We start from the raw sequence: 26,026 nt of genomic DNA, 5'->3' as shown, positions 1-26,026 counted from the left end.
AGGCTCCAAGATCTACCAGTGGATCGAGATCTGTCGGTTGGTCACCACTGCAGTAGGCTATAGTGTCAAGGTCTCTTTCCTTTTGGAGCTGTTAGGCAAACAATTCAAGATTAATTAGGCCAAATAGAGTGACTGTAGCCATCATTGGGGCACTCCACTGGGATTTGAACAAAAGGCAGAGCAGGGGCTTGAACTTTGGTATCTCGTATGCTTGGAGTACGCCGCAGCCTCTGAGCTAAGCAGACAGTTGTCTTTTTTTTTTTTCTCACCCTGTGAATAATTTTTCATTCAAAGCAAACTACCTTCATCAGAAAAGACTGGGGGGGTGACTTGCACCAGAATGCCAAAGAGCCTAGTGGCTAGGACCTTTGTGTAGTACATTTATGCAAATTGAGTAAATTAGGACCCTTGCACTGACCAGTGGATGATTTTTTGCTGGGTTTCTGTCTTGCACTGTTTTGTCATGAAAGAACATTGTCAGGTCTGGCTTCCTTCCCATGTGTACAGGGGAAACCATTTGAAATCTTGAAGATGTGCATGACATGGCAGAATACTTGTGTTGGTGCCTTGGAGGACTTCGGGGCTGCATGCCAGTTCACGGGTGAGACTGCGCTCAAAGGCTGCAGTTTAGCCAGAACACAGAAACAGTTTTTTTTCCTGGTGTGCTAGTACCTGAGTGTGAATTTCACCTGTGGAACAGAGTGGGGCCAAAGGAAACAAGCTTACATCAGCAGTGCATGTACAGGCCACAGATATGGTCCATACTTTTAAATAACTAGGTGAAAGCAATAGGTTGTGACAGGACACTTGCCTAACAGATGTCAGAATCCTGAATAGCTAGTATAAGAACAAACTGTATCTTATCTGGCATGTTTTTTTAGGCCCGAGATGATAAGAACACACAATTCCCTCACTGCACACATTGGTACATCTCAGCCTGCAATGGACATCTTTAATCCAAATGCATTTTGTTTCAGACTGTTGACAGGTTTTTTGCCAGATAATGGTACAGTATCGCATAATAAAATATCGTCAGAGAACATCTTTTGTCTAGATTTCAGTAACAAACTGTTCCCTTTGGGTCTGTTGAATGAGTTGTTATTTAATTTTAATTCATAAATACAGATCCAGTTGCTACGGATAAGTAAGCCAGGCAGTGGAACTTGTCTATCTCTGCAATTGTTTGTTGCTGTTGACTTAAATGACTAAATATTAAAATCATAGTTGAAAAACTCAGAAAATACTTCTTTTGAATGCAAGCTACCTCTTCCCACTGTTTTAACAATCAGTGTTTCCTAATATTTGCATGTTTTCCAATGAGTGTTATCTCCCGTTGGCAACCATAAAAAAGCAGTAATCATTCAGTTTATTATTGTGGACCCTGTGCCTTCAGAATTGTTTTTATTCTCCTGGTAGTGTGACTTGACTTTGCTTTAGGAGGCCAAAGTGCAGGTGCCATATGACAGACTTCGGGATGGGTGGGGAGAATTCCATTGACTTCAGTAGGTGTTCTGTCTTAGTTAGATCTGCAAGATCAAGCTGTTGGGTGAATGGGTCTTCACTGATGGGCTGCATGGCTTTAGTATGTGCATGTGTTGACTGATGCCTCTCATTCCTCATCCCTTCCATATTCAGACTTAACTGATTAAACTGCTTACTCTAAAACTAGAAGTACCTGAATTTTGCTCATGTCACTGAGCTACTGCAATTTGATTGTGGCCTGGAGAAGTAAAATTGGATCTTTCAGTTGTCAATGACATGCCTATTTCTCATCTATAGATACTTCCTTGATCCATAAATAAAATGGGTAAGAAAATATTGATGGATCACATGTTATGATTGTTGAAAGACATGACTCAGTTCAAAAAAACATGGTAATTCTAAAGACCTCTCTGTCCTGTGTGTATTTGTTATGTTGCAGGTGTTCTCTTTCAGCAGGTGCTCTCAGCTGCATTACTCCAGGTCCTCTCCAGATGTTTCACTTCATTTTGAAGGCCTTTTTATGTTCTGTATGTTTATGACATGAATGTCCCTCTTTCATGTTGCTGTTTTGTTACTCACTCTCTCTTCTATATGAAAACGTTTTGTGAACTTCTTGCCTTTGCCAGTCCTTTGTTTGGATGGTATTGCCTTGGAGCCTAACCCTGTAAACATTTACCTACATCTGAAGGTCCATTGACATGCTTCCTACATTTAGAATCATCTTTGACCAAACTGGCCATGAAGTTTAAAACACCTGTCAGTAGAAAAACCCTGATAGTTTAAATATTGATCTTTCTAAGCCTTTACCAGCAACTTTCGTGGTTGACATTGAACTTCAGTCTTTCTAAATGCTAGTGTGGTAACAAGAGAGATTTTAGAAATGTATGGTACTGAGGTCCTGTGCCCGACTACCAACAGATATAAGTTGTTGGTAATGTTGGGACAATAATCATGAAAATTCCCACAGTGCGCTGTGTCCACACTAGTCAGTTTCTTTTGATTGCCATTTTTTTCGTATCCATTCTGTACTGCCAGCCACCACGTGCGTTTTTATTTTTGACTCAATACTTTATCTCCAAATTTCCTATTATAGGTCCTTGAAGCAGTACCTTGTGAAAGACTTTGAAAGGGACCTCAGTAGAATTGTGGGTGAAGTGATCAAATTCCTTTATTCACTGACACATTTCTCTATTCATATTTTTTTCCAAGTGTCAGAAATCCACGGGTTCTCTGCAAGTCTGGCACATGCATAAGTTTCCCCTCCGCTCCTCAATGGAGGTGGAAGATAAAAATGTAGGTTAGTGCCTCATTAGGTTCCTGAAGCTCCAAAATTTCATTTGATTCTTCATGTACTGTTTTCACCAGAAATTTTCAAGAAAAAAATATTTTTCTGAAATTTTTTTTTTTTTTACCAAATCTCATAGTCATAATATATTATCAATATATTGGATTGGGTTGGATTAGAAAATGGGTTTTATTCTATGGGAATTTTTGCCTTTTGGGTGAAATCAAAAATTGTTGGTGAGAACCAAGATGTGCTGACTTCAGAATCCCTTTGTGATACTGCATGGGAGCTATAGTTTATGTGCCTACTGATTACTTTTTCCTCCTTGGACTGGGCTTTCCGCACAGACTGCTACTGCCTGCATACGCCATGCTCTTCTATCTTGTACAATCACTGCAGTGCATGATGGGATATTCAGTCCAGCTAGAGAATACAGCCCATGAGAGCATATAGGTCAATAGAACTACCACTTTGTTGAACTACAGTAGCAGCTTCTGTTTCTAGATTCCTCTTGTGTTTGTTTTGGTTAATTTGATAGTCAATTTTTTTGCACAAAACAAAGACTTTTTGTGAAAAATGCAATGCTCTATTAAAAAATCAATGGAAATGTATTGATCCAGCTGTATACACAGAACACAAAATGCAGAAAGTCCAAGTGCATCCTGTAGAGGGCAGTAAAATGCATTGACAGTGACCAGCTTCACATACTTTCTTGGTAAGCCAAAACTTTCCCTCAAATGTATTTGAAGTTCAACAAAGTTCAAATCACCAGTTCCTTACCATGTTTTGGATGTATTGAACCTGTGTCTGCTCTTACTGAAGTCGAGGGTAAAACTCCTCCTGTTGACCCAAAGGGAGTAGGTTCAACCCTGTAAATACACTTACCCTCCATAAGGTTCCAAACACATCATGGCACAGCTGTGAAGTCTTGTTATTTCATTGTTTTTTCTCCCTATTTAGAATCTAAATGTCATCCTTGTCATCTTGTAAGTTACTGATCTTAGGGTTTGAACCTTAAAGGATGGGTCCCCACATGCAGGTGCATACACTTGTAGAGGCACAAATAGCCATGGCGCAAATTTGTGCTGCTGCTTTGTACCCCATCACCCACGCCTGCATGGACGCTTCAGTGCACAGCAAATTGTCCAAAGGAGTGCTGGCTCCAGCAGTGTGCCACTGACATGTGCTTTGCACTGCCTTTTCCCCTGGAGTGGTTTGGTTTTTTTTTTGCTACCGGGATTTCCAGGTAGCAAATGTTGCCACTGCACTGCAAATTTGCAGCACAGCATACATTTTTATGTTCCCTGCATGCAGTTTGTGGCACCACAAACTGCATGCTCCTGCATGTGGGGACCCGCCCAAGGAGTCTTGACTCTCTGACTCAGACTGTAGTTTAAAACAGAGTTGTCAAACACCCGGCCTTTGGGGCCTCTCTATGTCCAGTCGTGACTGGTGGACCACCAGAAGTTGTGGGGCATGGCCTGCCACAGAATTTGGGGGCCTTTGGCTCTGCTGGCCATGGCTATTAGTGGTGAGCTTGTCTAGTCACCCCAGCCTTGGACCAGTGCTATACACCCAGACCTCCTCCTTTGGATTATTTGCTGTCTCCGCCACTGCCTTCAGACTCCTTGCCATCACTGCTGCTGCTTTGTGGTGCCCATGGCAGCTGCCCCAATGCCCTGGGCTGAATCTGGCCTGTGAAGAGTCCTTCCCTGCAGATGTGGCCTGGGGCACCTGGTGAGTTTGACACCTTTGTCTTATTAGAGATTGTGTTTTGCTCTGTAGGAAAGTGGGATGCAGAAAAAACCTGTGAAAACTGCAAGTGCTGAATGAAAATACCCATGATAATAGTCCAGTTTCTTATTTTGAATAATGGTTTGAAAAAAGTAGCTGATAGGCAGCTGAAGGAGCACTTTGCCAGAAGGAAATGACAGCTAATTAGAAACATTAGTGATAGTTGGCTTTGAATGACTCATTAAGTCTAATGTGGCATCTTTTCATCCTTGGCTAAGTTATATTAAAATTTAATGTAAGTTTCATTACATTATTACATTAATATAAGTTATACTAATTTTAATTATATTAAAAATTAATGTAATGAAGTCCCTGCCCTTGCCCTGGAAGTACTCCTTTTGGGAAGGGGGTTTGCCATCTTGGAACCAGAAAAAAACCCCCAAATTATATACCAAAAATCCTAACATCCACAATCACATATTTTAATTTTATTTAAAGATTTTTAATTTTGGCCAGATTTGTGTGTGTTTCCATCATGTGTATATATAAAGGTGATTGCATAATAGCTCAGAATAAAGTCTTAATCTTGTATATTGTGGGGGGGTAGGGTATAGGTGAGTATAGGAGTTTGTCGGGGGGTGTTTGTGGGGATATGTGGGTGGGTATTGTGTTTGTGGGATGTGTGGAGGGGGAGGGTGTCTGTGGTGAGGTGTGTGTGCGTGGGTAGTAGTGAGTGGGGCTTCCCCCAGAGACCCATGGGTGTGTGTAGGGAGGAATGTGTGTGGACAGGGGTGTGGGGGGTGCAGTGTTGGTGGGGTGTGTGATTGTGTGGGGGAGAGTGTGGGGTTTGCGGGGGAGGGTTTATGGGTATGGTGGGGTATGCATGGGAGCCCCCTGTGCGTGCCCCCCTGAGCCAGTCAACACCCACCCCGCAACAGCCTGGAGCCCGTGCACCCTGTGGCACCTCCTCACTACTGCGAGCAGTGCTCAGCCCCAGCCTGCACAGGGCCTGCTTGGGACTGACCCCTGGCAGGAGCAGATCAGCCAGATGCACACACAGTCCTGACCTGGCCTCCATGCCTGCTCTGTACCACCTGTCTGTGGCGCGTCCTGCCTTGGGCATGCAGTGGGTCTGGGGTGGCTCTGTGCTGACCTGCCTTTCTAGGCAGCTGCTGGCGCCAGCCCCGTGGTACTGGCAGGAACCCACCCATGCTTGCTGCAGACTTGCCTGCTCATGCTGAACAGCTGCAGCAACAGCAGCGCCGGTGGGGCAGAAGTGTGCTCAGCGTGGCAGAAAAGTGGCCCTCCCCACTTTGTGCTGCCCAGCGCTTCCTGCAGCAACCACGCAGAGCCTGCGCTGGGCTGCCCTGTACTGACACTTCCGCCTCCAGACTGCCCTGTGGGCAGCACAGAGGAGCCTCAAGGCAGCCCAGCACACGCTTGGTGGGGCTGTTGCAGAAAGCACTGGGTGGTGCTGAAACGAAGGGGCCACTTTTCCCCCGCACCAAGCACACTTCTGCCCCGTGCAGCAGTGGAACTGGAAGTGTCGGCAGTGGAACCGGAAGTGCTGCCAGCTGCTCTGCGCTGCTGCTGCGTACCTCCTGGGGCCTTCCAAAGTGCCCCCCAGGTACCCCCAGTTGAAAACCCCTGCTATACACTTTAAAAAATGTGAAGTGTATGGTTTTAATCAGATAACTATGGCAATGTTGAAATGTCCTCTGGGCATAGGACTAACGTTCATGAGAACAAGATTCCTAGTTTGCCCAGTTAAGATTTAGAGTAGTGGGTTTATTCTCCGGCTATTTGATTTTCTTTCTTTGAGCGCGAACAAGATGAACAGGTTAACTTGTAGAAAATCAAGTCATCTTGTTTTTCAAAATAAAATAAAAAATCTGCAATTGCAGGATGGAGTTCCTAAGAGTGATATAGCCCACACTCCAGTAGTGGCAGATTTCCCCCTTGATGAGTCTGTAATAATTTTCTCATGCTTTCAAATGCCTCAGAAATGGTTGGCTCACTTGTTTATCTAAGAAGAAATTTTTCTTTCAGACAAACCAGAATTTACCTGACCTAGGTTGCTAGGATGTTAACCCGTGATTGCAGAAGGAGGAGGTCTTTGCATTCTTAGGAGTCTCCACAGGGTCATATTCTCCTGGTGTGTGGCCTAAAGGCACATCTAGTTTCTGGATGCAGTAATTACATTTGAGCAGCTTGCAGCAGGGAAAAAAAGTGTACAAAAAATTAATAGTGTGTAACTGAAAAAAGTACTGGCCAGAAACAAGGTATAAGATCTAAAGAAACTTGGTGAAGAAAGGAGATTTTTTTTTTTGTAATACTTTCAGTGATTCACTTTGACTGTAAAATTCCAGAAAAATGTGGCAGTAGAGATTAATTTGAGATCATAAAACTCCATAAGTGTTTGTGCTGCTGTGCTTGTGTTTTATGGAGACTAAGAACTGTAAAATGCAAGCTATGCATTATTTAAACAGCATTTTCATTTATTAAGAAAAAGTGATATTCTGAGTTAAACTGACAGGCAACTTGGTTTTTGCGGAGATTAGGGACAATTTGTAACGAGTAAAAGGGTGTTGAATAAAAAGTTATCAGATCACTATGTGATTAGACAAAGGTGTGTGCAAATATTTCTTAAGTTACTAACATGGTGCACATTTCTGTAGTGTGAGCATCTCATTTTTAAAAAAAATACATAGTTCTTAACAACCCTAAGAAGTAGAGAAGTTCTACAATCCCTGTTTTATAGAGGGGAAATTTTAAGACTCGGACTGAATCACAGAAGTGAGTTAGTCACTGCTTAATGTCACATGGCTGTGACAGAGCACTGAGTTGAGTACCCCAAGATGTAGCCTCTAGTAGAATTAAATCTGGGATTCTTGTATTTCAAAAGGCTTGGCTCTGGTCATTAAATAAATCTTGTATTTACGACATCTTGCAAAGGGTTATCGGTGAAGACGGGTAACTTGAATGCAAACCTTTGTAACAGGCTGCCAATGTGGGCTTACCAGATTGGCTTGAGATACTTACCTTGTGCTAGAAACAGTGCGGGTGAACTCTGAGCGACCCCAAGGGTGGAGCAGGGGAGCCCTGTCCTGTGGAAAAGGAGAAGCCAGTCGAAAGAAGGGGTTTTCAATCCCCTCATCCTCATGGAAGAAGGATGGCCGGGATTGGTGGCACAGCACTCTGAGCCCTGATTGGCCGGTTTGCAAGCCAGGGAGGGACTGCCGGAGGGGATAAAAGCAGCAGCCAAACTGGCATGGGGGGGATGCTGACAGTGACTCTGGGGAACGATGCAGGAGACCTAAGAATATCTGGGGGAGCTGACCCAGCAGAGGGAGCAGAGAGACCCCTCTGAAGAGCCTCAACAGCCCTGGGAGAAGAAGGCAGCAGCAGTCGGCTGTGTCTCCAACCCTGCAGCAGAGTGGTAGCAGCGGCCAGGGCTTGGGGCAGAGAGCTGGTGCCCCAAGGCCCCATCGCAGTGTGCTGGACGTGCCAGGCGTCCCAGAGGCTGGGGGTGGCAGTCACCTCCCCAGTTCCACTGCGGAGAAGAGGCAGCGGCCAGGAGCACAGGCGGCATCCTTATCTGGAGCAGGAAGCTGGGCCAGTGAGTTGAGGAAACCCCTCACCTTCCCTGGGGAAGTGGGACAGCAGCAGGCAAGGCACTGGGATCCTGAGGAGCAGCAGAGCGCCAAGGACGAGGGTCCCTGGGAGCTTGGGGCACAGATCGGTGCTCAGAGCGGGATTGGCGAGCTGCGAGGCGTATGGGGTGCCCAGCCAGTCATCTGGAGCAGGGGTTTGGAGCAACAACCCCTGGGAGCTGCCTGTGCTGCTGACCCTCTGCCACTGACTGCCCCAGAGGGGACTCAGTCCTGTCCCTTATTCTGCAGCTGATTGTCATTGGACAGAGTCCCTGAGCTTTGTGCTTGGGTCATGCTGATTGCTGCAGGAGCCTACTCTGTTGCTTGTTGCTTGCCTTTTTCATTGCCACAGAGGGTCAACCTTCAGCCTTTTTGGGGGGTTGAGGTTTGATCCAATTTATTTGCTGCAGACTAGAAGAGCTTAACTTGTTGCAGTTTGTTGCTTATTGAGAAACCTGTTGGAGCTGCAGGGAATGACCACCATGCTTCCTTGTGGTAGCACCTCAGCAGTGGCTGAAAGCTGCCAGTTACCCTACCTGTGGTTCTTGAGTCAAGGGTTGACTAATGCATTCCGGTTTGTTTTGGTGATTCTGGTTATGCCATTTAAGTTCACTTGTAAATAACCTTTCCTATTATTCTTGTTTTGTAAATAAAGTGTAAATAGTTAAATTAGTTAAGTGTTAGACCTTCTTGGGACCACGGGCTGCTCTGTGGTGAGCAGGGGCCGGCTGGAAAGTAAATTGGTGCTGGCCGGAAGTCGTGCCCCACTCTCACCACACTATCCCTGATATTGGGTAGGGGTGGCAATTATTGGGCCGCCACCCGGGTTACACCTTTATTAAATTCTAAAACTAAATGCCATAACAGCAAATTGGGAAATAAAAGAGCAGCTAGATGCAATAAGCATTAATTGTTCTGTTAATTGCGTACATGTTGTATGTGAAGTCCTTGGAGCCAGCAGACAGCATAGCAGTCACTCAGGTGTCTTTCCATTTCTTTCTTACTCTGTCCTCCCAAGAATGCCCTTCTTATATCTTGTACACAATGTGCTTTGCATATTCATAAACTTTACTCTATTTTAATATTTCCTTACCCTTGTAAGTATAGAGTAAAATCAGTTGATAGACCACTTAAGTTTAATGCCACTTATTAATTACTGGTAGCTGTTTGCAGCATATTAACATTGGCTGGAACTTGACAATGCATAATGCCTTTACATCCCCCAAACTTTTCCAGTGTTAGAAAAAACACCTATTTTGCACCTGTGTGAAGCTTGCTATCCTATCCTATCCTAATCACCTGTTCATTCTTTCTAGCTAGTTTGTTGCCTATGCGCTAAATACTGCTCACTGATTCTTGCATAAGCCAGAGACCTATTCATGTTACGCTCTTTGCTAAGCTTTTCATTACTTTTTTGTTCCTGTGTCTTCCCTAACACTGCTACTCCTACTTAAAATAGCAGGTGACTGTGCTCTCCCAAGTCCTAACTTCCCCGTCCCCACAACCAACCTAATATCTTTCATCCCTTCATTATTAGCAGGGATCCCGGTTTTCTCTGATTTAACCAAAATTGGGGATTAAAAAAAAAAAAAGTAACCCCAAATCCACATTTTTCCATGATTAAAATGAAACACTGCTATGTGCTTGCTCAGAGGAGCTTTCTATCTATTGACTCCTCTGTGAAATCCTATGAAATATGAACTTTCATTTCTACCCAGGAGAACTTTTACAATCTTTTCTCCAACGCCTGATGAAGGCTGTTTGTGCCCAAAAGCTTGCAATTAAAGAATTTTTTTGCAAAAAGCTTGTTGGTCTAATAAAAGATTAGATGATCTTCCATGATCCCTGATAGATATCTATCTATCTATCTATATGTTAGTGGAGTTTTATTTAAATCGCAGAAAAACGTGGATTTGAGCTTACTTTTTTTTAACTGAAAATTGGGGATTTTTAAAAATCGGAGAACGCCAGGGTCCCTGATTATTAGACTAGTTCCTCCTATGCACTTGAAGTTCATTAAGATTTGCTTTAAAGCAATTGTTCTCAAAACTTTTAGACTCAAGGTATCCCCCAGTAGACTCCAAGCACCCCTTGCAAAATATTAGCTCTTTGCACAAGTTCTTTGCAGCAGAAGAATTGCTATATTATTTTGCTGTAATCAAAAACTGAAATACCACAACAGACCAGTATAGTGTTAATAGACTGAGGATTCGTATTTGAAATCTCTGGGTTTATCTTGTGAATCACATTTGTACACTTAACAGTGTTAACATTGGCATCCTGTGGCATCCTTGAAGGCGCTCTGATTGAGAATCTCTGCTTTAGTGACATCAGTAACTCCAAATATAAAGAACATATTTATTTAAGCCAAAATAAGTAATCACATTGGGCAACTCTCTCTTGAAAACTTAATGTGCATTGCTTGCTTGTGTGATAGGAAAAATATGGAACTTGTGATTTGACTCCCCTGTTTCATTTGTTTTTAACTAGAACAAACACCTAATCTGATTTTTTTTTTTTTTTTTTTTTTTTTTTTTTTTTTTTTTATAACATTCACATCTATCTATATTAATTGAATCTCTTATTCCAGAGGCCAGATCTGTTGGTCTATGCCAGCGATGGGCAATTATTTTGGGTGGAGGGTCGCTTAATGTGTTTAGGTGAGCTTTCGAGGGCTACATAAAATAGTCCTGCCCCTTGACAGTTGCCCCGCTTCCTTGTCACCATCTAGGGACCAGAAAGTCTCACCCTCTAACCCTTGACCTCTGCAACCGGAAGTCTTTCCCCTTGCCTTCTGGAAGTACTCTTTTTGGGAGGGGGGGTTGCCACCCAAGTACCTTGGAACCAGAAAAAACCCCAAATCATACACTAAAAGTCAAACACCTATTATAACATATTTTAATTTTATTACAAAAAATATTTTTGTCATGATTTGTGTTTGCATACTGTATATAGAGGTGATTGCATAATACCTTAAAAATAAATTATTAGTTTTGTAGATTGTGGGGGCTGCATGGTGGGTGTAGGGGTGTGTGTGTGTGTTTGGTATATGTGATGTGTGTATGGTGGGGGGGTTTGTGAGGGGGTGTGGCCATGTGGGGCATAAGGTGTGTTGGGAGAGTTGTGGAGGCAGGGTGTTGGTGTGAGGGAGGTTGGGGGGGTATGGGGACCCCTCCACACACTTTCTCCCCCCATGGTGCAGCAGCAGGCAGGGCACTCGGGCCAGGCACCTGGTGGGGTGCGGCTTTAGCCAGCGCTGCACATCTCAGCAAGGGTTGCTGCCTCCACAGAGCTGCCTATATTGCTGGTGCTTCCTGTCACTCATGCACAGCTCCTGCACTAGCACAGCAGGGAGGGAAGCCTCACATGTTGGAGCCAGGTCCCTTCCCCTCAGGGGCTATGCTAGAATTAGGAAGGCCTGGAAAAAACCCAAGAAAATTGAAAAAAAACAAGAGCTTTGCCCCCATTTTTTCTGAGGACTTGTTTTTTGTTTCTGCCTGAAAAATTGGAAAGATTGAACATTTTTGGAAAAATTTTTAAAAATCTCTTACGAAATATTTTCTTTTAGAAAGATGAATAAAATGTTTAAGACAAGTTGTTCATATATTGCTACCCTTTACTCCCCCAAAATGTTTTCTAATAACTATGTAAAAGGAAGACTTTTATGTAAGACTATCTACAGTATCAGATCATTACAGCTCCTGTACACAGAGGACAAGCAGTACAGTACAACTCTCAAATGCAAGATGCATTAAGGCCCCAGAGGGCACTGCTATTTTCATGAGAGAAGGAAGAAAGATTCAGTGCCTTCTTTGCTTGTGGACTTCCTCTATTGTTGACTTTTGATCTAGAGGTTGGTGGATCTGCTCCTATCCTCCTGACTAGGCCTCAAAGGACCGGGAGTTGACACTGGCAGCAACATCCACTTGTTCCTGTAGAGATTAGAAACAAGGAGCTTATTGCCCTGGTTGCTCAAAAGCCCCAGGAGAGGAGGCAGAGCAAGTCTAAAGGTTTTGGAGTTGGAAGGAACCTGCCTCTTGGCCCTGTGACCGTGAGATCCACAGAAGTACAGAAGCAGCACAAAAGACCTGAAAAAAGTACACTTCTTTATTGAAAGGTAAGAGTTTTTAAATTTCTCTGAGTTCAGTATATTAAACTATATTTTAGCTGCATTTGTATATTTTCATAACCTATGTAATTCAGAATTGAATTCCTACTAACCTGATGTTTTGTGACAAATCACCCAACCTTAGCAGTGAGGTGAGGCCTGCAGGGCAGGGCAGTTGTTCACAGTTAACTCTGAGGAGGCCTCTCCTCCATCCATTACTAAATTTGTAGCTTTGTGTTTATATATGCAAGCTAGCCACTAAATTACATTTTTCTTTTTTCTCCCTCAGCAAAATGGTGCGACCAACTTCTAGCATATGGAAGCATTTGCACACTGCAAGTTATTCTGAGAAAAAAATATGATTTGCAAATATTGTTAAATGAAATGTGCATTTCCAAATGCTATTAGGGTGACCAGACACATCCTTGTATGTAAGAAGTGTCCTGTAGACATTAAAAATCTTTCATGGGTGTAAGTGAGGAGGAGGTAGATCATGATGACGAAAGTGCAGGTAGCTCTTTCCTGCGTTCTTGACCCAGAAGCCCTCCTGCTGCTGCTTCTATAACATCAGCATCACAAAGGGTTGCCCAATCAGCATTCTCAAATAACCAAATATTGCACCAAACTGTATACAAAAGACTCTCAGTAGCTTTATTTGTAGACAAGATGACACCTGAAGTTCTGGAAAACATTGACCATGTTCTTGCAAGAGTAATATATTCTTTTGGGGCACCATTGTCAATAGCTGAAAATGCATACTGGCAGGAAGCTTTTAAATTACTAACCATCATACTGTTTGCCCAGCAGACATTCTTTGAGCAAGCCTCTTTTAGAGTCAGAATATGAACGTGTAATACAATCTGTGCAAGGAAGAATCAACAAAGCATTGCGTCTTGCAATACTTACAGATGGATGGACAAATGTGCAGGGAGAAGGAATCATAAACTTTGTGATAACTCAACCAGTTTTTTACAGAAGCACGGAAACAGGCATACTGGCAGAGTATATCAGTAGTAAACTTCGTGAAGTACTACAGAAGTTTGGGAGTGTAAAGTATTTGCTTTGCTGACTGACGGTGCAAGTAACATGAAAGCAGCATGGGAGATCATAATGGATAAATACACATCGTATTGCAGTAATATGTGTCTATTATTGCAGTCTATTACTGCAATAGATTGTGTATCCCATGGGCTAAACTTGCTTCTTAATGACATCATGAAGTTGGATACTCTGCAAAAGATCTATAGAAGAGTAAAATAAGTTATAAAACATGTAATAGCTACTCGTATTGTAGCTGCAGCCTTTAAGAAAGAAGCAGGAAGAAAATGAAAACAATAAAATAGTGACACAAACTCTGTAGTAAAACTAGATGGGATGGAGTGGTGATCTGATTTGAAAATTTACTAAAAAAACAAAAAAGCTCTTCAAGAAACAGTAGTAATTGAGGATCTTAAGGTACCCAGAAGTGTAAGAGACACTGTACTTGATGAGGATGTTTTCTGGGTTCAGCTGCAGAGCTCCCAGAAGATTCTAAAGCAGATTTCTTCAGCAGTCACTGCATCTGAATCGGACAGTGCACTTTCGTCAGACATTCCTTACCAAATGGCCCAGATATAATCAACTCTTTTTGATAATCTAAGTGTGTCTCCACTTACAAGTACCAAAGAAAGAAAAGTGAAAGACTTTATTAACAGATGGAAAGAATTTTCTTGCCAATCAATTCATGCTGCTGCAAATCTCTTGGATCTAAGGTTCAAAGGCAGAATTGTTAGTGATGATAGCACTGCTACTGCATTTGACTGGATTACAAAACAAGCAATGCACTTAGGACTTGATGTTGGAAAGGTACTTTCAAATGTTGTAGAATACAGAACATCTTCATGTATTTGATCCAGGAATGCAATCTGGGACTCCGCCAAGCATATCCCTCCTGTAATTTGGTGGCAAGACCTTTGCACAACATAGCCTTTGACTCCTCTTGCTTCTTGCCTGCTCCAGATTCCTCTATCTTCTGCAGTATGTGAAAGAAACTGGTCTGTTTGGAAATAATCACACCAAATCAAGAAATAAAGTAACATGTGAAAGAGTAGAGAAGCTTGTCTCAATCTGGGTAAACCTTCGGTTTTCAGAAGTCAGTGAAGATGATAAAAATGAAGAAGCAGAAACTGCTGATTGTGATAGCTCAGAAAATGAGACTGATTAGACAAAGTTTCATATAGCAAAATTTGTATTAAATGTGTCTTGGTTTTTCCTCCCCTTTTTTTTCTCAGCTCTGTTTCCAAAAATGAGTGCTTTCTGTATCTGCTTGACACTGTGGAGGAGACTAAGTTCAGAATACATAACTTTCTTTGTTTTACTATAATGTTGATGGTTTCTTCTATTTTCAATTTTAATCTGTTCCTGATTCTCATAAACTGGCAAAACTTAGAGTTGAGAAGCTTGTAGCTCTGTTTGTAATAATTAAAAACATTTTAAAGTAAATTCAATTAGTAAATTTGTAATTATTGTCTGAACAAACTATACTTTTGAATTTAATAAATATACCAAACATAGTAATTTTATGAGTACACCAAGTTATACATAATACATTTTATGTTCTTACAGTAGCAAAGTGACTTTAGATCTGTAAAGGGTGCTAAGAAAATAAGTATTGCATGCATTTCAATTTTTCCCAGAATTTCCATTTTTTTCTGGAAAAAAAGCAGAAACCATCTTTTTCTATTGCTTCAAAAGTTCTGGAAATTTTACATCTCTAGGCTGTGCTGCAGGGGAGGGAAGCCCCAAGTAGGGAAGGCAGCTTGCTCTAGAGCCTGAAGTTTCTCTCTGGTGCTGCACAGCCCCGGCAGGGAAAGCACCTGGCTCCAGCACATAGAGCTTTCTTCCCTGCTGTGTGAATGCAGGGGCTGCACATGAGTGGCAGGGAGCACTGGTAATACAGGCAGCCATGCGGAGGCTGGGCCCCTCGCTGTGACATGCAGTGGTGGCCAGAGCCATGCCCTGCCAGGTGTCTGTGCACTGAGTGCCCCACCTGCTGCTGCTGCCACCACTTGCCAGGGCTGCATGCCATGGGTTGGGGGGGGGTGGGTTGTGGGGGGTCCCCACACCCCCTACTCACCCGCACATGCTGCCCACCCCAGCTCCACACTGCCACCACCCCCTGTCCCATTAGGTGTGGGCTCCGCACTGCCACCAGCCCCAGCCCCACAGTACGGGCTCCCTCCCAGCTGTGGCCCCACCCCTGCTGCTTCCCTACCTGTTGCCTGGAGTCAGCAGGAGACTGGGGAAGCAAGCAGGTCCCGGGGGCTGTGGTAGCAGCAGCCCCACATGGAAATTGCACACTGGCCGGTCAAGCCCTTCCGCCCACAAGGGTGGGTGCCAGGCAGTAGGGTATGTTTTTGGGGCTGTGTGTATACCTGGGCGCCTCGCTCCCACCCTCATGGGTGGAAGGGCTGGCTGGGGCACAGTTTGTTTGCGGGGGGGCCCTGCGGGCTGGATGAAAGTGCTTGGCGGGCTGTATTTTGCCTGCCCCTGCTCTATGCGCAATTCATAGTGATATAAGGATGAAGGGCCACTCAGTTAATGCTATGCTCAAGATTCAGCGTTGCCTAGATACCAGTTACAGTGCATCTAATAATGTTTACTACATTGTTAAAATTCCATGAAGGTCTCCAGGGAGCTGTGAAAATGTTGGCTAAAGGGGCTCTGGTCTGGTCCTCCAGGTTGGGGGTAGAGATGGTAGCTCACCCATGTCAGAAATTTCAGTTACAGTCTACAAGAGAAGAAAGCAGATGGAAACGATGGTCTGAAAGCTTTTGAAGTTGGAACATGCAATGATGCATAAACCATAAAGTGAAGATGATGATTATGACAAAAGGTTATAAAAATAAACAAAATCAAATCTTCTGCAGCAAAGTGTGGGTGCAACTAGTGTGTTGTTATTTGTAGTCTGGTTCTGATTTTTAAAATCTGTATAGCTGTCTCTTCATATAAAAAAAAAAAAAAAAGTGGATTGTATCATGTAATTAAGTTCCTAAAATGAGTACGTAAGCCAACTCATTACCACCTGATTGGTTTTCAGCGGCCTTTCTGAAAGTTCATGGCTTCCATCTAGTTGCTACTGAACTTACATCCTTACTATCAAAACCACTTTAAAAACAGAATCCAATTGGTCCTATAGAAGTTACTATTGAAAGGCAAAATGGCTGAGCCCCTCTCAGTGACCCGTCTTCATTTCAGCATTTAGCAGGACAGGATTACATTCCTATTACACATACTTTACCTGTAGGTGAATAAACAGTGGTCTCCAGCCATTGAACCTGACTAAACATGGAGTTCTAAAATGCAAGGATACTGACTGAATTGGAATTTCACCTGTGATTTTAAAGACCACAGGTGAAATATATAACACAGGTGTTTATATATGCATGTTATAGGGGAAAGTTTGGAAATAAAAAAGATTCTCCAAACCAGATTTTTGGTAAATAATTTTCAGTTTCTAAAAGTGGTCTATTTTAAGCAATGTTAATGGGTTCTAAAGTAAATCCATTGCCAGTGAAGATATTTGCAAGTTGAAATTTACTTTGTATGTGAAATAGTAACTTCCAAAATTTTCCACTGTATTTCACTTTGGTATGGGGCATCCGTGAACTGGACCCCCGTGTCATTTGTTTGACCCCTTTCAACTTGGATCACATTTCTTCCCTTAACTTCCTTGTAAGCGTTGTAGCAGGATGGGCAGCCTACGGCCTTCAGGCTGGATCTGGCCCACAGAACCATTGGATTTGGGCTACAGAGCTCTGGGGCTTTGGCGGTGGGGTCTATGACAACACTATGCTTTGGCACAGCTGGGTGGCATGGACCTGCGCCTATATCTGCATCGCAGGCAAGTGATGTATGTACCACCACCACTTGCTAGGGCTTATACCAGCCAGATTCTTAACCAGGATGCCACAAGATTCTTTCAAGGGTGTATGCAATATTAAGTGTGCAAACAATACAGATTATTCACAAGATGAACCCAGAGATTTCAAACAGGAATGCATAGTGTCAAAAAGATTCTGATCTATTGTGGTCTTTCTGAGTTCTTTGCAACAGAAGAATTGCTCTATTATATTCTGTAATCAAGAAATGAGTGAAAACTAAGAGCTGCATTTTCTGCTTTTAGTTTAATGAGGGATGCCTTGAAACTGAAAAAAAATCCTGTTTCCATGGAATTTTAGTTTTGACTTCAATGGGAGGAAACTGCACCATTTGTGGTAGCTATAAGTCATTAGCAACATGTAGTGGGCGCATGTGCACCCCCTGAGCTTAGTGGTACACCTCCTGCAAAAAGGTGCTGCTGACGCTGTCAGCGGCACTTGTGGGCGGTTGCCGCTTGCCACCCCTGCACCGCCGACACCGCTGGTGGTGTCTGTGGGCAGTCCCCAATTGCCGCTGGCTGCTGCTGCTGTCAGTGTCTGTGGGTGGTTGCTGACCGTTGGTTGGTGCTCGCCCTCCGCCCTGCCACCGACAGCACTGCGGCTGCCTGTAGGAGCTGACCGCTCACCGCTGACAGCACCACTGCCGCCTGCAGGAGCTCGCCGTGCCCCCCTGGCCTCTGGGGGCACACAGCATTCATGCTAAGTGCTTAAACTGACTTTTGAAGGATGCTGTTTCCTTTTTGTGGTTTAGTGGAACAAAAGACCTCTTCCCAAATCCCCTCAGAATTCTATTCATTCAGATGTTGGCCAGTGCACTTCAACACTGTAGAGAGAAGGTATTGTAAGATTTGTGTGTTACTGAAGACATGCGCATCACTCGAGCCTTCAGAGTAGGGTTGATGTGGTGCAGAAGGCTTTAAGTGCCAGAGGGTCAATTTTATATTAGAAATATATATTTCATGTGTGTGTTATACATATTGTGTTAAATGTATTAAATGAATTGGGTGTATCAAACATATACTTCTTACCAGCTAAATTATTTTTCTCCATGAGTATTTGCCTTCATGAAATTAACTCTATTAATATCTGTTAAAGAATTTCAAAATGTGAACATTCTGGGTGTGTCCATGCATGCAGGCACGTGCGCTTGCAGCAGCTCAGGTAGGAACAGCACAAATTTGAGTCGGGGATTTTTGCCTCGGTACACATGCCCAGACATGCACTTTGGTATGGGGCAAGTTGTGCTACTTGGGACAAAATAACCCTGCCAAGCTCCTCCCGGACCTGCAGCCAAGGGGAGCTGGAGCCTGAGGCCAGCACAGGTGCTGGCTCCAGCAGGATAAAAACTTGCTCTGGCAAGCAGCTCAGGGCTACTTGCCCTCAGGAGCTTCACTAGTAACTCCACATGGGGTGGGCCTTAGGGCTCATCATATGCGTGTTACAAATAGACAGGAGCTTCTGAAGCCCAGCCACTTGGTATCCGGGGACACTACCCCTTGTGCCAGCTGGACTGCTGAAACAGCCATAACCTGTAGTGGCCCCTGTACCCTCTACTTCGTGCAGCAGTCTGGCAGTGGGGGCTGCTGCCTGGCTGTGACCTGCTGCCATCTGCAACAGCATCCACCCCATTGGATCTGCTGCCCCAAGGCTGCACCTCTGCCAGACCCTGATGGGGTGCCCCCGCTCTGCCATCTGAGCAGCTGTCACCCAGAAGATGTGCTTCTTGGATATTAGGCACATCCTGGCTGAATATCCCATACAACATGCCATCCCTTTGGGACTATAAAACTCACAAACCCATCCACAGGGTTCCCGCTAGAGCCCCAAGTGTCTCCCTGCTGTCCCACTGCTTTTCCCAAAGAACAGACCAAGGTTTGTTTAGGTATAACTCCTTATCCCGCTAAGCCTCAGCTCTACTGCCTTGTACTAGACCTCATAGATGCAGTAGGGGCATCTCTGTCAGCCCTAGGTGGACTCCCCTTTCTGTTGTAGAAGAAATGCTACATTCCCCTTTCTTTACAGAGGGTAAGTCTGTATACAGAGGGCAATGTTTTATTGAGATATTTGGGCAATGTTGAGCAATTTTTTATTGATATATTTAAAAGTGTAAAGCAATTGGGGAGGTGGAGGAGTTTAAGGGTGGATGTAGGGTATGCAGGGGTAAGGTTTGTGGGAGTATGGGGCTTCTGCGGGGGTTTGTGGCTGGGTATGTGGGTGAGGGGTTTGTGGGGGGTGGCTTGGGGATGTGGGTGTTGTGGGTGGATTGTGTGCTCTGCTCAGGAGGGGTGGGTCCCCTGCCCCCCCACAGGGTGCAGCCCCCCCCTGCACAGCACATAGGCTGCCTCCCTGCAGGGCCCACAGCCCCCCCCTACAGGGCCACAGCTTCCCCCTACGTGACCCATAGCCCCCCACATGGCACATACCCCCCTGCATGACACACATGTGCTCTCGTGCGCCACCCCCTCGCAGGGCCCACAGCTCACCCCTGCAGCAGCGGTGGCCATGGGGCACTTGGGGCCTGCTGCAGCCAGAGCCCCCAGCAGCATGGCGTGGCCCCGATCGCCTCAGAGCTGGCACTGCTTGTGTCACCTGTCACGGGGCTGGTGCAGTGCGACATGGGGCCACTTGGGGTGTCCCACAAGGCCTGGTGCCACTTGTGAGTACCACGTCCTGTGCTGGGCCGGGTCCATGGAACTGGCCCAGCTGGCTGGTGCACAGGGCCTATGGAGGCAGGACACGTGGTCCCTGCGAGCGGTGCCAGCCCCTTGGTGACAGCCCGAGTGGCCCCAGTGTCGCCTGAAGCCGCATAGCCCCGTGCCAAGCTGGGCCAGTCCCACGACTGGTGACACAAGCGGCATCGGCTCTGAGGTGATCGAGGGCATACCGCGCTGCTGGGGGCTCTGGTCGCAGTGGACCCTGAGCGCCCCATGGCTGCTGCTGCTGTGGGAGAGGCAGGGGAGGGCTGTGGGCCCTGCGGGGGACCCACATCCCCAACCAGCACCCCCCACCCCCCCGGTCCCTACTTGGGATAGCACCCAGGCCACAGCCATACACCTCTTCTGTTTGCCCCAGCATGTGAATGTAGCGTGCTAGGGCAGCAGGGGGCACCATAGAGATGCTCTGGCTGGATGCCAGAGTGTCTCTGGAGGTCCCAGCTCCAGCTTGCCTTAGGGCACGGTGGGGAACTGTGCCCTGCACTGATTTTGTCTGCGGTGTTTTTATTTGAGACCTGGAAATCCAGGTATCAGTTTTTGAGCCCGTGCTGCTCCAGGGGCAGCTCCAGGCAGCTTCAAGTTTGGAGCTTAGTCCAGGGGGCAGTAAATTCATGCACTTGAATTGCCCATGTAGATGCCGTGTGCCCTCTGTGTGTTTAGAAATCACAATACATTTTATTCATGCCTTCTCTTCACTCTGAAAGAATATTACTATCGCAGTTGAAGGGACATCTGAGTGGTGCTGAAGGCTGCCCTACTGCTGTGCAAACTCCTGAACATGAATTGTTTGTTTCTGGCAAAACATGCCAATTTGATTGATAGACAAAAGGTCTGAAAGCAGTCCTGATCTGTACTGTGTTCTCATGTTTTGTGGGGTTGAGAGGAAAATGAACATATATTATTTCACAGAAAAAAGAGATTGTGGTCTATTTTGAGTATCATATAAAATAACTGGACACATTCTTTGAGCTTAGCTTTCTGCTGGGGGCAGGGTGGAGGTGGAGGGGAGGGCATGGTGAGAGAAAAGCATTCCTGGAGGGGATTAATTTTGAGGTGACTCAAACAGACATTTTGATCCCTTCCATCTGCAGGTTGGCTTGTTTTAGCTTGTTAATATATGGATAGCAAATTCCCTTTTCCCTTTTATGTTTGGAAAATTGCTCATAGCCCACACATGACTCTGTAATTGGGAGAGATTGTTCATTCTTGCCTGCAGGAAGGCATTTCTGTTTCTGCTGAGCTTGAGTTCCAAACCATAGAGAGGGGGTAGGCAGGAAAAATGTCAGGTAGAACAGCAAAACTGCCCACTTGGCAATTCAGTGGTTATTTTAGAACAAATGCAAGATGTTCATTGCAGTTGGATCCTTGTGTGTTGCATAGTAGGTCAGACCTAAATTCTGTAGTAGTTTCATCAACCCCTCATTTTGTAGTAGTGGAGTATTCTATAGAATATTAATATTTTGGTAGTGGCCTGGAGTAAATTGTAGAGATGCACCAATACATTGATCTGATATCGGATCAGTACTGACATAAAGAAAATTGGCTGTATTGGAAATCAACCTGACGCGGCTGATAATTTGGCTGATAAATGCTCGTGTGAGCATACAGCCACAGCACAGCATGCAGGCAGCAAGGAGCACAGCCTGGCAGTGTGGAGAGCTGCATGCAGCTGGTAAGTCTGGTGTGGCTGGGTTGTTCTCTGCGGGGGCGAGGGCTGGGCTTCGGACAGGGCCCACAGAGTGGGCTACAGCCACACTACATTTTGCCATAGCCCCACTTCCAGCACCACTGCATGCCCAGCACAGCTCTGGCTCTTCCCAGTGTGTGGGTGGAGGCGAGACATTGAGCTGGGGCTGCGCTGGGCACGTGGGGGCAGCAGCAATGGGAGTGGGGCTGCAGTGAAATTTGGGGTGGCTGTAGTCCCCCCCATAGCCCCCACCCTGAGCCCGTCCCCTATCGAGAAAAGCCCGGCACAGCCCTGGCTCCAGCCTGCAGTGGGCAGCTCCTGCCCCCTCCCTCACCGTGGGTGGAATTGATCTGTCATGTTGTTCCCCCCCCCCACCCCCAAATGATCTTTCCTTCTCCCCCACTCCCCTTCCACCCGAATGGACTTGCGTGCAGCTGGCAGCTGTATCAGAAATCAGATTGACATCAGCCGATATGCTTCTTTAAAAATCAGCTATCGGTATCGCCCCCCAAAATCTCTATTGGTGCACCCCAAGTAAATTCAGGTAGCTTTTTAAATGTATTATATCAGCAGAAAGTACAAGGAAGAATATTTCTTAACTTGCTCTTAAGAACGAAGAAAGTCTAAGTTTTGTACCACTTTTATTGCAGTACAAAGGACTTTTAATGTTAAAAAGCTATTAATAATTGATACATACTTGCTCAAAAAGTGATATGAACCAGAATGAGGGCTCCTGTGAGGATGCACTGAAGAGCATTCAGCATCTGAAAATGTAAGTGTGTATTTCAGATGCTTCATTTTGAAGAGTGTAGCTTGAACCCTTTGGTTTTTTTGTCTGCCTTTTCTAAAAGGCTTTGACATTTGTAAATGACAAAGACATATTACAAATAACAATAACAGCTGGGTTATTGCTCTGGTACTTGTTTTAACTTGAATTTGCCAAAACTATCAGGTGCCACAGATTTGGAGCCTGTTACATTGTTGTTAAATAATTAAGATTAGCTCAATTAAAAAACATACTATTTATCTTTTCTTTCTTTTTTTTACTGTGGTGTGTTGTTTATACATCTCAGTTTTAGCAGCTTGAGGGACTTCATTTAGTTTTGAATGTTGGAAGTGTTTCTTTGGTTATTAAAGGTAATTTAGAACTATTGCAGTGATAGACCAAATACTCTGGCCTTATTCCAGTGTGAGTAATTGCACTCAGTCTATCTAAACATTCCATGTAGTTTCAATTAGACACAGCATTGTTCTCTTTACTCTCTACTAAAACCACTTTTGTAGAGTTGCTGGCTCCATGTGGCTTGTGCTAGGGTCTAGTACAAAGGGGTACAAGAAACATTCATCTTTCAAGCCATTTTAGGAGGGACTCCCACTCTTAACAAAGGTTTAAACTGTACTTGTACAGTATGGCTCTCTGTCGCCCTCTGATAGCAGTGCATCTTACTTAGATTTACAAGCCTGCTGTGCCCCCGGAGCAATGAAATAGGTTTTTCATTTGAGGCAGTAGAGCGTATGTTTTTGGGGACTTGTATGTTTACTCTCAACAGATGTTCTAGCATAATTAGAAATGTGAGAACCCACTGATTTTAAATGAAAGGTGTAATTTTATTTTTTTTGATCAGATTTATGTTTCTACATTGTCCATGTTACCTTGTAGCTATTGCTCTTATAGATACTAGTGGACAAAGAAAGACTTCCTAAGTAGAAACCAAACAGACTTTGCTTAAATATTTAATGAAAGAGTTACTGTTCAAAATAAAGGTGAAACAGCTGTATATTTTTCAGCTTCTGCCAGTCTTTTTCAAGGACATTATATGCTTTCCTACATTCTTTGAAGTGAAATTGCCACAGCATTTTTGCCTCCAAATTTCCTTTTCTGTGATACTTAAGTTACTGGAAATTCATGTCAAGTATTTAATGAAAACAAACTATCTTGTTGGGTTTAGGTTATCAAATGTTTACTCTTCACTTGTATCGGCAGAAGTGCAGGTCCCACTGGTTTCACTCGCACACTCCATTGGTTTATGTGCAAGTTGGAAAGGACCTGGTGTATTATTATACATAACCAGCTGTGCTTCCAAAAGTAAAGTTTGTGAGAAAAAAATTAATAAATAAAACCAAGTAGAAATCCTTCAGAGATGATGTGTGTCTGGGATTTATCTCCTCTAAGGAAAAATAAATTTTTGGATTTTTAACAGGTTCACAGGAAAAATACATTGCTGTATGCACACATGGTTGTGGGCCTGGAAAACTCCAGTGCTCATATTTGCAAATTTATCCCCAGAGTACAGTAATCCAGTTCTTGGTTTAACTTGCAAACAACTATAGAAACAGTATGTTTCAGGAGTTCATTTAAAAAAAATAAATATCAAGGCCTCTACCTCTCTTTGCCCCCAAATGACTTCTCTTTGAATTCCTCTAGAATTGATTTACTGTTTATGCTGTCATCAGTCCATTGCTGCAGAAGTGACTTCTTAATTATGCTCTCTGCAATCCTCTTTTTGGTCATGCATAACTACACCATGGGAAGCGTGTAGAAGGTTACGTACAATGTAGGAATCTAGGTTGTCCACAACTAATGAAAATGTATGGACAAAATTTGGAGTCTCTTCTTTGCTAAATTGTTGTTTATTGCATTGCTAATGAAACATCTTGATTTTGATCTAATTATGTAGTCCAAATTCCAATAAGCCTATAAAGAAAAAGTTTCCTTGTAAGTTGAGACAAAATTAAGTAATCGCAATTAGGACTGCAAATGGAAAACTGAAAACTAGAATCCATAATAACAATGAACCTTTCTGAAGTTTTGGGGAAAATCCTTGTTATGCGCTCACTGATACTAGGAGCTTTCTTAGGGCATACCCACGTGGCCGATTTGGGGTTAAATATTATTTCTGAAATCCAGTTGTAATGAAAAAAACATAATTTTTAATAGCGTTGAAATATTTTTGGAATTTGCCCTGTCAGTTAGTAATGTTTCACTAATTGAAACAACCCTTTGTTTAAACCAGGTTGACAAGAGTTCGTCTGGAGGACTGGCTGGAGGAAGAGCTGAGGTATGTTCATTCTTCAGCAAACCTATGTATCTTATGCAGTGTTCTCTCTTAAGTAATGCTTTAAACCTGGAGTAAGGTAATCTTATTTTACTGCCTCAGAGTCACGTGTGTAATGAAAATGAAGCAATAAGGAGAGAAAAAGCACATAAGCCTGAAGCTTTTATGAGTGGAAGGCAGTGGGTTTGTTCAGCTGGTAAAATTAATGTGCGTTTGGGGTGGGAGAGTGGGGTCTGGATGGGCAGGGGCTGGCTGAGGCCAAAAGGTGTATAGTCACTCAGGAGCAGATCCAAGGCGGACGTGATGGTGTGGTCTGATCCCAGCTTTGCCTTCAGCTTGCTGCCAGCAGCGCTGGTCTTGACTACTGGACACATGCTTAGTAGGCTCTTCCCTGCTGCTGCACCTGTCTTTTTGGCATCCTGGATCTACTATTAGGGTCACCTGCTCTGGGGTGCATGTACTTGCTATGTCTGCAAGTTGTTCAGAAGCACAGTCAGCTCTTTCAATGCCTGGGACAGTAGAGAGCAGAGGCAGGAAGCACAGAAGAAAGAGGGAGAGGAACCTTACCTGCCCCAAAGGGACTCTTGCCTGCCTGTACACAAATGCCAGGAGCTTGGGAATAAGCAGGAGGAACTCATTCTCCTGCTAAACGCAAATAATTATGACGTCATAGGGATAACGGAGACCTGGTGGGACTCCACCCAGGACTGGACCACGAGTATAGATGGCCCTGTACATGAGGGATTGAGTAGATAAAAGGGGCAGGGGTGTAGCTTTCTATGTTAAGGAAAGCTACGTGTCCCTGTAAGCTGATGTTGGTGACCAGGGTGGACGACTGGAGACCCTCTGGGTTAAAATCCGTGGGGAACACGGCACAGGGGACACAACAGTAGGAGTCTACTATATACCTCCCACCCAAAGTCAAGAGCTTGACCAGGAGTGTGCCCGGGAACTGGCTGAGGCTGCATGCTCCAGGACCATGGTTGTCATGGGTGACTTCAGTTACCCAGACATCTCGTGGGAAGATCACTCAGCAAAATCCGAGCAGTCGCAAAGCTTCCTATCATGCGTGAATGACCTCTACCTGACTCAAGAAGTCTACAGGCCAATGAGAGGTAAAGCACTGCTCGACCTGGTACTGGCTACTGGTGATAACCTAATTGGCGACCTAGTGATTGATGGGAAACTGGGTGACAGTGACCACGAGCTGATCACCTTCACCATCCGCTGTAAAGCTGGCAAGTCAGTCAGCAACACTGAAGTCTTTGACTTCAGGAAAGCCAACTTTGACAAGCTGAGGAGGCTTGTCAGTGAGGCCCTAAGGGACCACGACCCCAGGGGGAGGGGAGTTCAGGAAGAGTGGTTGCTCCTCAAGGGAGCGATCCTCA

The 26,026-nt window shown here is 44.5% G+C and overlaps 1 protein-coding gene across 1 annotated transcript in view; it reads left to right on the top strand.

Annotated features, from left to right (window-relative positions):
- Positions 1-26,026, top strand: part of LOC102379220 (tensin-3) — a 477,473-nt gene that overhangs the window by 85,192 nt on the left and 366,255 nt on the right. Inside the window, 1 exon segment of the mRNA XM_025212996.1 lies at positions 24,597-24,641. Coding sequence (XP_025068781.1) covers positions 24,597-24,641 — 45 coding nt within the window.

Source organism: Alligator sinensis, unplaced genomic scaffold, assembly GCF_000455745.1.
Source record: "Alligator sinensis unplaced genomic scaffold, ASM45574v1 scaffold882_1, whole genome shotgun sequence".
Lineage (NCBI taxonomy): Eukaryota > Metazoa > Chordata > Crocodylia > Alligatoridae > Alligator > Alligator sinensis.
The sequence above is the reverse complement of the archived record's forward strand: the minus strand, read 5'-3'. Positions and strand labels throughout refer to the sequence as shown.